Raw genomic sequence first — 14,028 nt, 5'->3', positions numbered from 1 at the left:
CCCACAAGGCTTCCTTTCATTTCCTCAAAGGGAAGCCTTGCCTTCCTCACACTTGCTTCTGCTTGGAACACTAGCCTGTCTTCTTGCCATGGGAAGTTTTGCTGACCGCTGCCACTCCTTTTTAGGAGGCATTTCTTTCTTCTCCATGGCCATCTTATCATGGTGGTTATCACGGTGGTGACCCCTTCCATCTGTCTGCCTCTTCCCCCCGCTAGAAGGTAAACAACATGGATTCAGGGACCATATCCATCTTATTCCTTGGTAGATCTTCAGCACTCTCAGAGCAAATCTCACCATAAGAAAATGGCAGGCAATGTTTGGCTCTGCATTTTAAAGGTATTTGGCCAAGTGGGTTACAGAAGGGGAAATTAGCAACATAGTGAAACCTTGTAGTTGGGCCCAAGAAGCTGAGGCTGAGTGAAACTACCTGGGACTCCTGTTTTTCCTGTGGCCTCTCAAATGCCTGAGGGAACCGTCTGTGCTCTGACAGACCAAGCCCCCAGGTCTGTGTGTGTCCACAAGGGACTAATTATCCTTGACCTTGGCGATGATTTGACCATGGAACACCTTGTACTGTCAACATAAACAGATGACCGAAAGGTTTGCTGTCCTTTTGGGTTGGATTTGCACAACGTTGTGATGCCTTCCAATACTTATATGACTTACATATTGTGATTTTTGAACAATGGAAAGATGGTACTTCTACGCCAAGTCATGGGGAAAAGTATTCACTCAGTTTGTTCGTTTGCTTGTTTTGTTAAAGCATTGCACATCCTACCAAAAATATTAATTAACCACAGTGCTTTCAGTGTGTTCATCGGTTTTGGCATTTATCCGTATTTGGAGAACAAGCTGGAGTTGAATTGAATCTTTATCTTTTAGAAGAAGCTATTTGTGACCAACTCTATTAGAATTATGTTTATTTTGAGGGTTTAGGTGATTTAAAAGATCTTTCAATCTAGTTTTTAATGGAGTTGTCTCCGTTTTTAGAAACTCTTGCATGATACAGAGAAAGTTTGTTTTGTTTAAACTGGTACATATCACGTGGTTATTTGTCAGTCTCCGAGAGCTAATATGAAACTGGTATTTGGATTTAATTCAGTTCCATTAGAACAGAGTTAAAATTCTGTGATACAGGGACTATTATCCTGGCAGTTGTAAGGGATTTTTGTGCGAGGAAGCAGGGCTGACAAAGAGGGCACTGTGCACTCTCCGTCTGTAACAGAGCACTTTCACACTGCAATTTAGGAAGTGTGCAGTTCAGGAAATTGCTGGCTTTGGCTGGAGCATACTTTAACTGCAAGGAAAATTTTATTCGTCACTCAAGTAATTGGCAGTTTTAATACCTTGTTCATAATTACTTAATAAACAAACGAACATATAAACCGAAGATTGTATGGCCTGTTATCTAACTCGTGGCCTTATTTGACCAACATGATAGACACCTGTGGGTCTCCCTCTCCCTCCCACAAAAAACCAGTTTGTTCCATTTATTGCAAAAATCTATAGCTGAGCGTTTGCTTTGTGTTGTTAAATGTTAAGTGTGGCTCTACTAGCCTCAGACAGCCTGGGAGCCAAAACCAGATGCAGAGTGTGATGGGACGTGGTGACTAGGGGCAGGGGAGGGCAATGGAGAGAGGGGGGCATTTCAGGGTTACTCTGCTGTTTGTGGGAGGACATCCTGGTAATGCAAACATTTGGGTTATGTGTTTAAGAGAACATTTTTGTTCCCTAAAGTGTGGTTTTGTTTAACCCACACACCCTGACCCTAAGGCCTGTGGCTTGTCTCTTGGACTAAATCCATCTCCGGGATCTAGAAATTGACTAATTGTCTCGCTTGCATTACCCTGTACCTCACAACTAGATCAAGGAGTTTATACACTGGCAAATCCAGATGTGGGAAATGGTCAAAATCAGAGGTCATGGCTGACTTGACTCTAAACAAAGTCTGTAAGACTTTATGGGAGACTAAGGGGCTTGATATTTGTTACTTGTAAATAGGACTGTTAAACCTTTTTTTTTTTTTTAACCTTACTATAATCACAGACAAATTCAGCTCTTAAGATACGCATCACCTATGCCTGTTACCTTGTATAGGATTACATGAGAACATAGTTAGAGTCCCAGATGACCTGGATCAAAAGACATGATTCCCTGCAGTCCTTAAAAGTAACATACAGAGGGTTTTGACAGTATTTTGAGAAGTTTTGTTAGGTTATTGTAGTTTAAATAGAAAAAGTCCAACCTGATTTCTCCCTTAACTGTTCTTTCTTATGGGGAAATCAGCACCGGACATTGGCACACATTCAGGAAGTTTGTCTTCTACTCTGGTGCATGGCAAACATGTGCACACCCCTCGGTTTTCTCCCTGGGGTACAAGCAAGACTGGGGAGGCCCTGTTTCCAGGGCATCCTTGTTTTTTGCATGGTTATGGCTCTATGAAGCAGTGTTGATTCCCATATTAGTTTGAAACCAGAAGTTCAGCATTTCTTTTTTTTTTTTTTTTTTTTTAAGATTTTATTTATTTGACAGAGATCACAAGTAGGCATAGAGGCAGGTAGAGAGAGAGGAAGTGAAGCAGGCTTCCCGCTGAGCAGAGATCCCGATGCGGGGCTCGATCCCAGGACCCTGAGATCATGACCTGAGCCGAAGGCAGAGGCTTTAACCCACTGAGCCACCCAGGTGCCCCAGAAGTTCAGCATTTCTGCAAGAGTGGGAAGTTGTGGCCCTTTCTGGGCGGGGTTGGGAGAGTGCATCTCCACATAAGAACTTAACTGCCAAATATATTTGACATTATATTCTATGAGACTAACCTTCAGCAATTGCTTTGGTACCAATATGACCTCATGGGTCAAAAACCCTAGTTTCCTAATTTTACAGTTGTCTGTAATAACTCTCTGGGGGAATGTTACTGTGATTAAATGCCAAAAGGCATAATATATGAACAATTCTTAGCCTCAGCTTGACATTTAAGATGTTCTCCACGTTCTTAGGTTTCATAAACAGTCCAAAACAGAGGGGTAGAGACCTATCTCCTTACTTACTTCAGAGGACCTCAGAGAATGGCAGAGAAGATCAGGAGTGTGAAAGCGCTGTGTCAGAACGCAGCATAAGATTTTGTGAAAAATATGCATGAGGGACTCTTAACTCAGAGACCTTCTGAGATGGTGAGAGGCCTGTGTGCTATAATAATGCAAAAGAGCTTAATAAATTCTCAGAGCGCTATAGAAATACATTATTGGTAGAAAGATACACACATGAGATATATTTCCTAAGTTCTCTCATTAAATGAGGCTTACTCTTAGACTATGTATAAAAACAGCAGCATGTGACATGTCACGTATAGAGTTCTTCCTAGAGCCTCCACATTGTTTGATTGTTCTGTGGATTATAGAGAGACCTTCTTTGTAAGTGGACTCTGTTTTCGTCCTGGCCTTCCTACGTTGACATGTTTTCCTCTGCCAAATGATGCTCTAAAAAGTCCAGGCTCCCTGATCTAATGTGACAAATAAGATGGCTTGCACATCAATTTGATTCCTGTTTTCTAGCAAGATTGTCATTTAATGTTGAGTTTCCCCTTGAAAGCTGTTGTATTGATGACCTTTTAAGAGATTTGACTTGCCCCCTTTTTGTTTTGTTTTGTTTTTCATTTGCGGTCTAGTATAGGGCTCACCAAGGGAACTTTCAGTGATGAAATGATCTGTATGTGCACTGACCCACTTGACAGCCACCAAGCACATGTGTGTGTTGAGGACCTGAAATGGGGCTCCTGTGATTAAGGAACTGAATTTCAACCTTTAATTTAGAGTACTACTTGTGGCTACCATATTGGTCATTGTGGTCTGGTGTTTAAGACTGTTAATGTCAAAACTTATTAATCTAATTAACTAGAGATTATTTAGACTGGTGTGCTTTTATGTAATACTTTTATAATATTCAAAGCCCTGGAGCATATCCTCTGGTTTTGAAGACTATGGCAATACCTTGAAACCTGCTGTTTCTTAAAGAAAAAGCTCTCTAGCATAGCTTAAAAAACAATCCCAATCTGATGAGTATTTTAAATTCAGTAGTACCTGTACCTGTTGTGTGCATAATCTCCAGGACAAGAATTAGAAATACATTAGGAATCAAGGAAAAGAATAGACAAAGGAGGCACCTGGGTGGCTCAGAGGGTTAAAGCCTCTGCCTTCAGCTTGGGTTGTGATCTCAGGGTCCTGCGACTTGAGCCCAGCATCAGGCTCTCTGCTCGGTGGGGAGCCTGCTTCCTCCTCTCTCTCTCTCTCTGCCTGCTTGTGATCTCTATCTGTCAAATAAATAAATCTTTAAAAAAAAAAAAAAAGAATAGACAAAGACCACATCAGTTCCTGGAATGCCAACTCAGTGTTAGTCATTTTATATACCATTTAATAAAATGCTAAGGAAGAAGGACTGGTAACAAAAAAAATGTAAAAATCAGATAACTTTTAAGTGCTTAGCATTTGGGTAACCATAGCTGTTAAATACACCCAGATTTATATAGGAATGTTTTTCATACATTTGAATATTATGATTTACTATTTAAGGTGAAATTAAAGTGACATAAGAATTGCTGTTTAACTTTTAAAAGTACCGTTTAGAACAATCAGTTTTCCATATTTTGAAGAACAAATTAGGAATATAAATTATTTTACACCTTTCAGATTGTTGTATTATTAACCCTGTCATCTGTGCTATCTTTAAATTCCAGAGCTGGAAACAGAATTGTTGAAATATTACCTGAACATCTGAAACAATTTCAATCCCTTGAAACTTTGGACCTGAGCAACAATAATATTTCAGAGCTTAAAACTCCCCTTCCATCCCTACAACTCAAATACCTGTAAGTCAAGTTTTCTTTAACAAAGATATTCACCTATGATGACAATACCATGTCATAATAATAAAAAAATCAACTTTAAAATATAATGAAGTCTGCCTTTGTTTTTCAACTGCTGGTGTATCAGCAGTGTAACTTTTAACTTTCTTCTTGACGTGTAATTTGCTACAAACCCAAATACCCACGGTCTTTATTTTGTTGTTATACATTCCGATTATTAAAAAATTAGACATCCTTTGTTAGAAAAACTATGTGGAGTTAAAAGTGCTTCTTTAGAAAATTAAGCCACTCTTTGTTTCATTAATAAATGACTTTTATAAAAATTGGATAAGTATCTGAAACAAATTTTTATACCCTTCAAATATTCCAGTCATTCCTTCCTTAGCAGTATGTGTGAATCATAGTCCGCGTTGGTCCACAAAGACCTAAAGACTTAATTTTTAAGTGTCCATTGATACAAATGATGGTTAAGTTCTCTGGAGATTACAGGGAATTTATGTGTTTTAACTTTCCAAAGAGCCAGAAGGAGAAGCTCATCTTCAAACTTTTTAACAGGTATCTCAGTAGCAACCGAGTCACTTCAATGGAACCTGGGTATTTTGACAGTCTGGCCAACACACTTCTGGTGTTGAAGCTGAACAGGAACCGGCTCTCAGCTATCCCGCCCAAGATGTTTAAACTGCCCCAGCTACAACACCTGTAAGTAAGATGTTCTCTTAGACAGTGTTTCTTCACCTCCTCTAAGCCCTTGGTGTCTGTTGCCTAAAATCCACAACGTGACCAAAGAGGAGTTTCAAAGCAAGAATGTGGCTCTCTTCCCATTGAGAACTGGAGTGGCTGAATTTCTGAATCAGAAAGAGCCTTCGCAGCCGTGTAGTGCAAACTCCTGCCTGACAGGGCAGGTTAGTTTGTTACTGAAAGAATGAACAGTGTCATCATTGAACAGTGTCCATACAAAGGGATCATTGTGGCCCTGGCGAAATCATGGCAGCGCCCAACAGCTGTGGTTTATGAAAATAATACTGACAACTCCAGGAGGCTCTGATAGCTTAAGTGGCTGCAAAGAGCTGCTCGTTAATAGTGGTGGAATGATCTGTGAACAGGCTCCTACAATATAGTGGTTTTCAACCTTGGCTGCACATTATAGGCACTGGGGAGCTTTTAAAAATCCCAATGTCCAGGCCACACCCTAGACCAATTATATTAGAACCTCTAGGAGTATGATCCAGGCTTTGGTAATTTTTAAAGCTCTCCAGGTGATCCCAGTGTGCAACCAAGGTTGAAAATGACTGCCTTGAAGAGAAAGCATTAAACAGAAAAAAGAATTTTGAAAGAGAGAGTAACCAACTTTTGTAAGCAGAATAAGCTTGGCGGCCCTGCCCCTGAATAGATCACATGTTTTAACATAATGTTCAGTATACTAACTCTAGATAGTTTAAAAAACAAATACACTGAGTAGATAAGCGTTTTAAAGAAACTAAAGTGTAGTCTAGTTTCATTTTTCCAAAATATTTCATTTTTCCAAAAATATATCACACATTTCAGGAGGAAATTCACTCCCTGCTAATAAATCAGAATTCTTCTCAATAAAAATGTTTAGAAATTTAAAACTTTCTATGTAATTTAACACTTGCTGGTTTAACTGTATTGTGATAATGTCATATTTTATTACTACCCCCAGAATTTTGTCATATAAACTATTTAACTCTTCTATCCAATGCAGTGAACTGAACCGGAACAAGATTAAAAACGTAGATGGGCTCACATTCCAAGGACTCGGTGCTCTAAAGTCTCTGAAAATGCAAAGAAATGGAGTAACAAAACTTATGGATGGAGCTTTTTGGGGGCTGAGCAACATGGAAATCTTGTAAGTGTGCTTATCACAGTTCCTGCTTTGATAGTACAATCGTGGAGTGCTCAGTGAATATGCCGTAGCTTTGTTTGAGGTCCTATGTTAAAAATCTCATAATTTACAGTCTTATAGTTTAATACTCAGTTTTGTTTCAGGTAAAATGACTGGGAATTTATAAGCCCATGGTATCTTTTGCTGATGTCTTCATACAACAAAAGCTAAACATCTCGTAACAATGGGAATATGTAATAGGTTGTAATCCTAGGTCTCCTTTGCAGAGACTAGATAATGAGCTTGTGATCCTGCTTTTGATTCTTCTTGTAAATGTAGGCAGCTGGACCATAACAACCTAACAGAGATCACCAAAGGCTGGCTTTACGGCTTGCTGATGCTGCAGGAACTTCATCTCCGCCAAAATGCCATCAGCAGGATCAGCCCCGATGCCTGGGAGTTCTGCCAGAAACTCAGCGAGCTGTGAGTTGCCTTTTATTCTCCTCAGGTCCGAGAGCAGGGATCCTGCTGGAGCATGAGCTTCTTACCAGTGATCTGTGAAATTTTCATAACAAAGTTTCCAAGGTGACAGCTTTGTTCACATGCAACCTAGTCATATTTTTGTTGTGATAAGTTGAAGCCAGCTGTGCTGTTTGAGTTCGAGGCCACATGGGCTAAATCAGTGATGGTTTGTTTATTTTCAAATAAAGAGCATTTTTTTTTAACCAGTAGGATTACAAATAATGTTTACCTAAGTGTTATTAAGACAGCAGAGTGTTAAAATAAGGATTATTGGGGTTACATACATTACCTGTTGTTTGAAAACAAATCATTGTGTTGAACTAGAGAATAAAGGCTACTATTTATTTTTTATTCTTTGTTTTTTGTTTTTTTTTTTTTAAACAGGGACCTCACTTTCAATCACTTATCGAGGTTGGATGATTCAAGCTTCCTGGGCTTAAGTTTACTAAATACACTGCACATTGGAAATAACAAAGTCAGCTATATCGCTGATTGTGCCTTCCGGGGGCTTTCCAGTCTAAAGACTTTGTAAGTTACACATTTTACTCTCCGTGCATGCACCTAATTGGTTCCTAAATGTGCCCACTTTTCTCCAAGCAGATTTCCTTTGTTGTGAAGGAAATATGTACAGCCTCAGAAGTAGTGTCTTAATCTTTCCCAGATCAGTTGGATTAAAATCAGTCCATTTCATCCGTATGTGTTTCTTAGATTAAAAAGGACAATGATCAGATTGGTTTGGTGATTATACTTTACCTTCTCAGATCTCCAGGAAGTTGGCAACTGCTCAAAAAGAAATGATTTTAAATCCACTGATTTTTCTAAAATCCACTGATATTTTTATAAATCCACCGATTTTTATAAAAATGCAGATTAGAAATTACCCAGAACAAAAAGATATACAAGGGGAGCAAAGGAAGATGCCTGTTTGGTATACCAGTTATATTCAGGCTTGAACACTGTCCTAAGAGGAAGAAGAGAGAGTCGGATTAATTGACCTTTGAAAAATCTCTGAAATGTTCATTTTATTGTTGTGCAATGGGCTTTTGGTTTTTGCACGGTCAGAAACTTTTGCTCGGTTCACTATTTGAAGCATTACATAATTGGAAGACCTGCTGTGTGCTTTGGCTAACTCCTACTTGTGTGGTTGGATCAGTGGTTTTAAAGTTTAATGTATTTTTCAGACTGTTCAGGTCTTTCAGAATTTAGTCATCTTGATAGAGGAATTAATAGGACAGAATCAACTCTCCTGATTTTGAGCAAAAACTTAGTGTTGGGAGAGAGAAAGTGTTTTCTATTGTTTTGAAAAGGGTGGAGATGATATGGGGGATTATGAGGAATTTATGACGAATTACATGCCACCTGGGTGGTGATCTTGGCTTTCTGAGTGTTCCTCTGAGGAGATGCTTGTATCTTTTGTGAAGAGATGGTACGAGTTTCATTAACATTTCTTCTTATAATTAGGGATCTGAAGAACAATGAAATTTCCTGGACTATTGAAGATATGAACGGTGCTTTCTCTGGGCTCGACAAACTGAGGCGGCTGTGAGTAGGATTTGCTTCATGGTGGCCTCCCTGTCTGACCTACACCCGTTGAACCCCCTGTCTGACCTACACTCATTGAAGTCCACTCTACAGTTTAAGATTTGAGAGAGTTTAGAACTAGAGGCTGAATCTGGTTGCTTCCCTTGGCCATCTCCCCAGATGAGTGTTGCTAGCTATACAAGATGGGTATTAATGTGCTTTTCTTCCTTGGTGTGGCGGTTTTATTCAACACTTTGGGGAGATGTGACTTATTTTAACATCTAGACAAGAATTTTAAATTATTTTGAGCACTTAGAATCTTGGGCTTATCATTGTGTAAAAGGACACTTCCTAATTTCACCATTTTGAAATGAGTGTTCCATTCTGCTCACAGGACTTTTTAAGTGACACGATCCAGTGTCCCCTGATAATACCGCAGTGGGCACTAAGCAATACAGGCAAAAAACAGGCTTCTGTTTGGCCTTACAGTGGCCTTATGTTTTAAGTTTTCAAGTTGAGTTCCATGTAGCCCAAAACGTCTGTGAATGATAAAAGTATCCGTGGGGAAGCAGGGTAAGGAGAAGATCTCCACTATTATCTGCCTCACTAATTATAGTTCTGAAACCATTTACCTGGAAGGAAGTTTCTACCTCTTAAGAAGACTTTGAAAGTCACGGCTTTAATTTAACTGCTGGAGTAACTTTTACTGAATACCTATATTTGCTGGGCTCTCTGTTGAATGTTTGAGATCATGCTGAACTGTATTGCTGAAATAGATGGCATGAATACGCTTGTGAAGGTTATATCATTTAACTGAAGAAAATAGAATTATTCACAGTGATTCCTTTTTTCCACAATGATTTTAAAAGAGATTCTTTTCATGAGAATTCTACCCCCAAATGTCTTTAACTATTCCAATGTAATTTTTTGTTTCCCCCCCTCAGAATACTCCAGGGAAACCGGATTCGATCTATTACCAAAAAAGCCTTTACCGGTTTGGACGCATTAGAACATCTGTGAGTGACTGGAATTTAGTTACCTAAAGGAATCTAAGATGGTTATCTCTTTATGTGTCATGAAAGATAAACTAGAATGTAATTTTGTTGGCATTCTCTCTGAACCATGAAATATATTTTCACATCTGTTTATCTTCTACCTGTTTATCTATGTATCTTTATCTATATGGAAGCATATAGGTATACATTTCCCTTTGCATTTGAGGAACTATACTTATTGGGTTTTCTTTGAGTTATTTTTCTTAAGTAGTGATATATTTAATTTTCAAAAACCGATGCTTTATTGTGCACTTACTATACATCAGGCATTATGCTGGGTATTTATATATAGTCTCATTTAATCCTCATAAGAAAATTATTCAGTAGCTCCTGTTACCTTTATTTTTAATTAAAGAAGTGGAGGTTTTGAGTGTCCACTGATTCTGTTGATCAGTTAAGATGGATGACTTGCATTTTAAAGATTAAAAAAGCAAGGGTGCCCTGGTGGTTCAGTGGGTTAAACCTCTGCCTTCAGCTCAGGTCATGATCCTAGGGTCCTGGGATCTAGTCCCACATTGGGCTCCTTGTTCAGCGGGGAGACGACTGTTTCTCTCTCTCCCACTCCCCCTGCTTTTGTTTCCTCTCTTGCTGTTTCCCTTTCTGTCAAATACATAAAATCTTTGCACAAAGAAAAAAATATTAAAAAAAAATTCCCCATAGTCCTTAGAAGTGACATCAGGAGGGTAGTGACATTACTTTGAGACTTGCATTAGTTTGTCATTGCTGTTGTTTAATTATAAAACATACAACCTGTTTTTCTACCTTCTTTCTCTTGTTCTGTCTCTTGTTCTGTTTTTGTTTTTAATTTTTAATTTTTTATTTTTTATAAACATATAATATATTTTTATCCCCCAGGGTACAGGTCTGTGAATCGCCAGGTTTACACACTTCACAGCCCTCACCTTAGCACATACCCTCCCCAATGTCCATGACTCCACCCCCATTCTCCCCACCCCCCTCCCCCCAGCAACCCTCAGTTTGTTTTGTGAGATTAAGAGTCACTTATGGTTTGTCTCCCTCCCAATCCCATCTTGTTTCATTTATTCTTCTCCTACCCACTTAACCCCCCATGTTGCATCTCCACTTCCTCATATCAGGGAGATCATATGATAGTTGTCTTTCTCCGCTTGGTTTATTTCGCTAAGCATGATACGCTCTAGTTCCATTCACGTTGTAGCAAATGGCAAGATTTCATTTCTTTTGATGGCTGCATAGTATTCCATTGTGTATATATACCACATCTCTTGTTCTGTTTTGCTACCAGCCCATCAGCTCAGAATTGCCTGAGGCAGGACTCATATCAGGACTGCCTCTGCTGTCCAAGTCTTTGTGCCGCTAGCTCTTGTCTTCACAGTCTCTGCGCCATCCCCTCTTAGTAACTGCTGGCACACATTTTTGAAATGACATTTAGGGACACAGGTATTTCCAGCCACTAGGAGGGCAAGCTAGTCACCCTGGATAGGAGTCAAGACCCGCAAGAGCACTGATCCAACCAGCTTCTTAACAACTATGGGAATATTTACGCTTGTACAGCAAAAGTGCAAAGTGGTACAAAATATCTCCACTCTGTGAGGGAATGCTTATAACCAAAAGTTTTAATATCTATTAACCTGGACAAAAGAAGTTCAAAACACATTTGGGCAAACCTGCATTTGCACTGTGTATTGAGAGAGACGATTTCCCTATGATCTGCCACCGTCTTTCTGTCTCCTGACTCACTTATTAGTTTAAGGGAGGTTCAAATTGCTAGCCATGCTGACAGACGCGTTCAGGCTGGAGTAGGGTGATTCTGCAAAGCAGAATTTGGAAGGGCAGACCAGTGTTGCTGGACTCCTTGAAACAAATTATTTTCAAAGGGAAACTAGCCAAAGGGTTTGTCATCTGACCCTTTCCATTTCTGGGAAAGTGGAATTAGTGGATCAGTGGAGCATTAACCTCTGCTTCAGTTTTCAAAACCTTCTTGACTCTCCCAGCCTCTTTTTCTGCCCATGTTTGGTACCTTCCCTCTGCCCTGTGTTGCCCCTCATCTCATTCAAAATCCTTTTTGTATACTCTGACCCCATAAAAGAAAAACAGAATAATAATCGTTGTAGAGACTGCTTTAATTCAAACTGCTTGTAAGCACTAGTTAAAAATAAAGTCAGCCTAGAATGTCCTCTGGTTTTATAAATGTCCTGCCCGAAGTGTGTTTTAGCAAGTGCATCTTGTCTGAACACCTTGCTGTCTATTCGTGAGTTGTGTGTGGCAGAATGGGCTACTGACCAAGAGCATAGATGTTGAAATGGAAAATAATTGAGTTCATATCTTATCTGCCCCTTTCATGCTGAACAAGGTAGTAAAACCATCTTCTTTTGGGTTGCTGTGAGGAATAAATGTAATACTATGTAAATGTAAATCCTTTAACCCAGTGCATATCATAGAAAGTATTATACATGATAGGGTTTTTAAAAAGCGTAACTATGAGTAATTTTACTTGTGTATTTAAAAGTTACTACTGGTTACTAATTTGAATATTGAAAAACAGTAAAATAGTACAGTAGAACAAACCATATAACTACAAAAAAAAGCATATATATATAGCAGAACAGTGTAGTCCCTCCTGAGTCCAATAACATAGACATGAGGATATAAAGCAAATCTTTTTTACTCTAACAGATCTGCCTCTGGTACAAATATTCGTGTTCTTTGATCGAAGCTTCCTAACAGGTTCTCTGGAGTTGCCTGGTTGGTGCACATGGAGTAGTTTGGTGAATGGGGTGGGCAGTGTGGGCCCAGCTTTTGCCTGAGGCAGGCAGTGACCATAATTCGCTCTAATGTATTTGATTTGTTTTCAGAGATCTGAGTGACAACGCAATCATGTCATTACAAGGCAATGCATTTTCACAAATGAAGAAACTTCAGCAATTGTAAGCTTTCCTTTTCTTTTCCAAGAGTTTCAAAGGAAACCTGGTGTCAGGGGGCATGTCAGCCTAGATCACGGGTCTATAAAAAGCATCTAGTGCCTTCTTAGCTTGATCTTTATCCCAGAAAGCAAAGGGAGGTGGGGATCTGTTCCCTTTGTTGAGAAGAGGAGTTTCTTTCTGTTCTTCTTGATGAATTTGCAATTTAAATGTGTGGGACCTAATGTGGTGCAAGGCCTGACCTGGGTAGCAAACCTTCAGGAGTGAGGTATTTTCAGTGTATCAGCACTTCTCCCTCAGTAGGTCAGAAACAGCAGCAACATGGTGCTAATACGTTTCGTACATTTTAAGATGGACGAGAGAATATTTATTGCATGGGGTGTGTATTTGGTTTCCACATTCATTGCTTTGTTAATATTTACTTGAGTTAGTTTACTCATAGAATCTGCATTTCATATAAAACGAATTGAACATAATTACTCTCCTCAGGCATTTAAATACATCAAGCCTTTTGTGCGATTGCCAACTAAAATGGCTCCCACAGTGGGTGGCGGAAAACAACTTTCAGAGCTTTGTAAATGCCAGTTGTGCCCATCCTCAGCTGCTAAAAGGAAGAAGTATTTTTGCTGTTAGCCCAGATGGCTTTGTGTGCGGTGAGTGTGACTGTTGCCTCTGTCTTCATTCTTCTTTTTTTTCCTGCCAATGAATGGTCTTGAATAAGCTTGTGTTGCCTTGATGAAGCTTTTATTTCTGCTGAGGTAGATGAAAATGGTGTGCTGATGATTTTAATGTTATAGATGACAGAGAATGTCCTTAAATGTCTCTGTTTGGACCTGGGGGGGGGGGGGTTGATGGAATGAGAAGGACGTTGGATTTTGGGAACACTGATGGGCAGTCACAGCCCTCCCTTCTTCCTAAATCTCTGTGTCTGCGTCTGTGAAGTTGGACGTGTGCTGACTGCCCTTCCCACTTCCAGGCTTGTAGAGAGGCTGAACTAACCCATGTCAGTGCTGTGTGGGGTACGAAGGGAAAATTATCAGTTCATAATTTACAGGCTGCTAAAAATGTTGCTCCCAGCAGTTAAAGCATTATAAATAATAGGAAGTTTGAATTTATTATCAGTCAGCATAAGGTCCATTGTTCTAGCGTGAAGAATCTCAGTGCTAGAAATCTCAAACCTCAAATCTCACATAGCTGGTCAGCAGATCTGGATCAAAACCCCAGGTTCTCCTCTCCCTGGTGCAGGCTTCTGTCGACTACACTACACTGCTGTTTACTATTCACTGTCATGGAGACCTTTGTAAAAATAAATGCACATATAGAACATAAAAT

The 14,028-nt window shown here is 39.5% G+C and overlaps 1 protein-coding gene across 1 annotated transcript in view; it reads left to right on the top strand.

Annotated features, from left to right (window-relative positions):
• The window catches only part of LRIG3 (leucine rich repeats and immunoglobulin like domains 3), a 47,768-nt gene that overhangs the window by 24,133 nt on the left and 9,607 nt on the right, over window positions 1–14,028 (top strand). The window contains exons 4-12 of the mRNA XM_059403588.1: window positions 4,727–4,858; window positions 5,411–5,554; window positions 6,579–6,722; window positions 7,038–7,181; window positions 7,605–7,748; window positions 8,682–8,762; window positions 9,686–9,757; window positions 12,631–12,702; window positions 13,186–13,349. Of these exons, the coding sequence (XP_059259571.1) occupies window positions 4,727–4,858; window positions 5,411–5,554; window positions 6,579–6,722; window positions 7,038–7,181; window positions 7,605–7,748; window positions 8,682–8,762; window positions 9,686–9,757; window positions 12,631–12,702; window positions 13,186–13,349 (1,097 nt within the window). The remainder of the gene's footprint in view (window positions 1–4,726; window positions 4,859–5,410; window positions 5,555–6,578; window positions 6,723–7,037; window positions 7,182–7,604; window positions 7,749–8,681; window positions 8,763–9,685; window positions 9,758–12,630; window positions 12,703–13,185; window positions 13,350–14,028) is intronic.

Source organism: Mustela nigripes, chromosome 6 (assembly GCF_022355385.1).
Source record: "Mustela nigripes isolate SB6536 chromosome 6, MUSNIG.SB6536, whole genome shotgun sequence".
Classification (NCBI taxonomy): domain Eukaryota; kingdom Metazoa; phylum Chordata; class Mammalia; order Carnivora; family Mustelidae; genus Mustela; species Mustela nigripes.
Note: the sequence above shows the minus strand (reverse complement) of the source record. Positions and strands in the feature narration are given on the sequence as shown.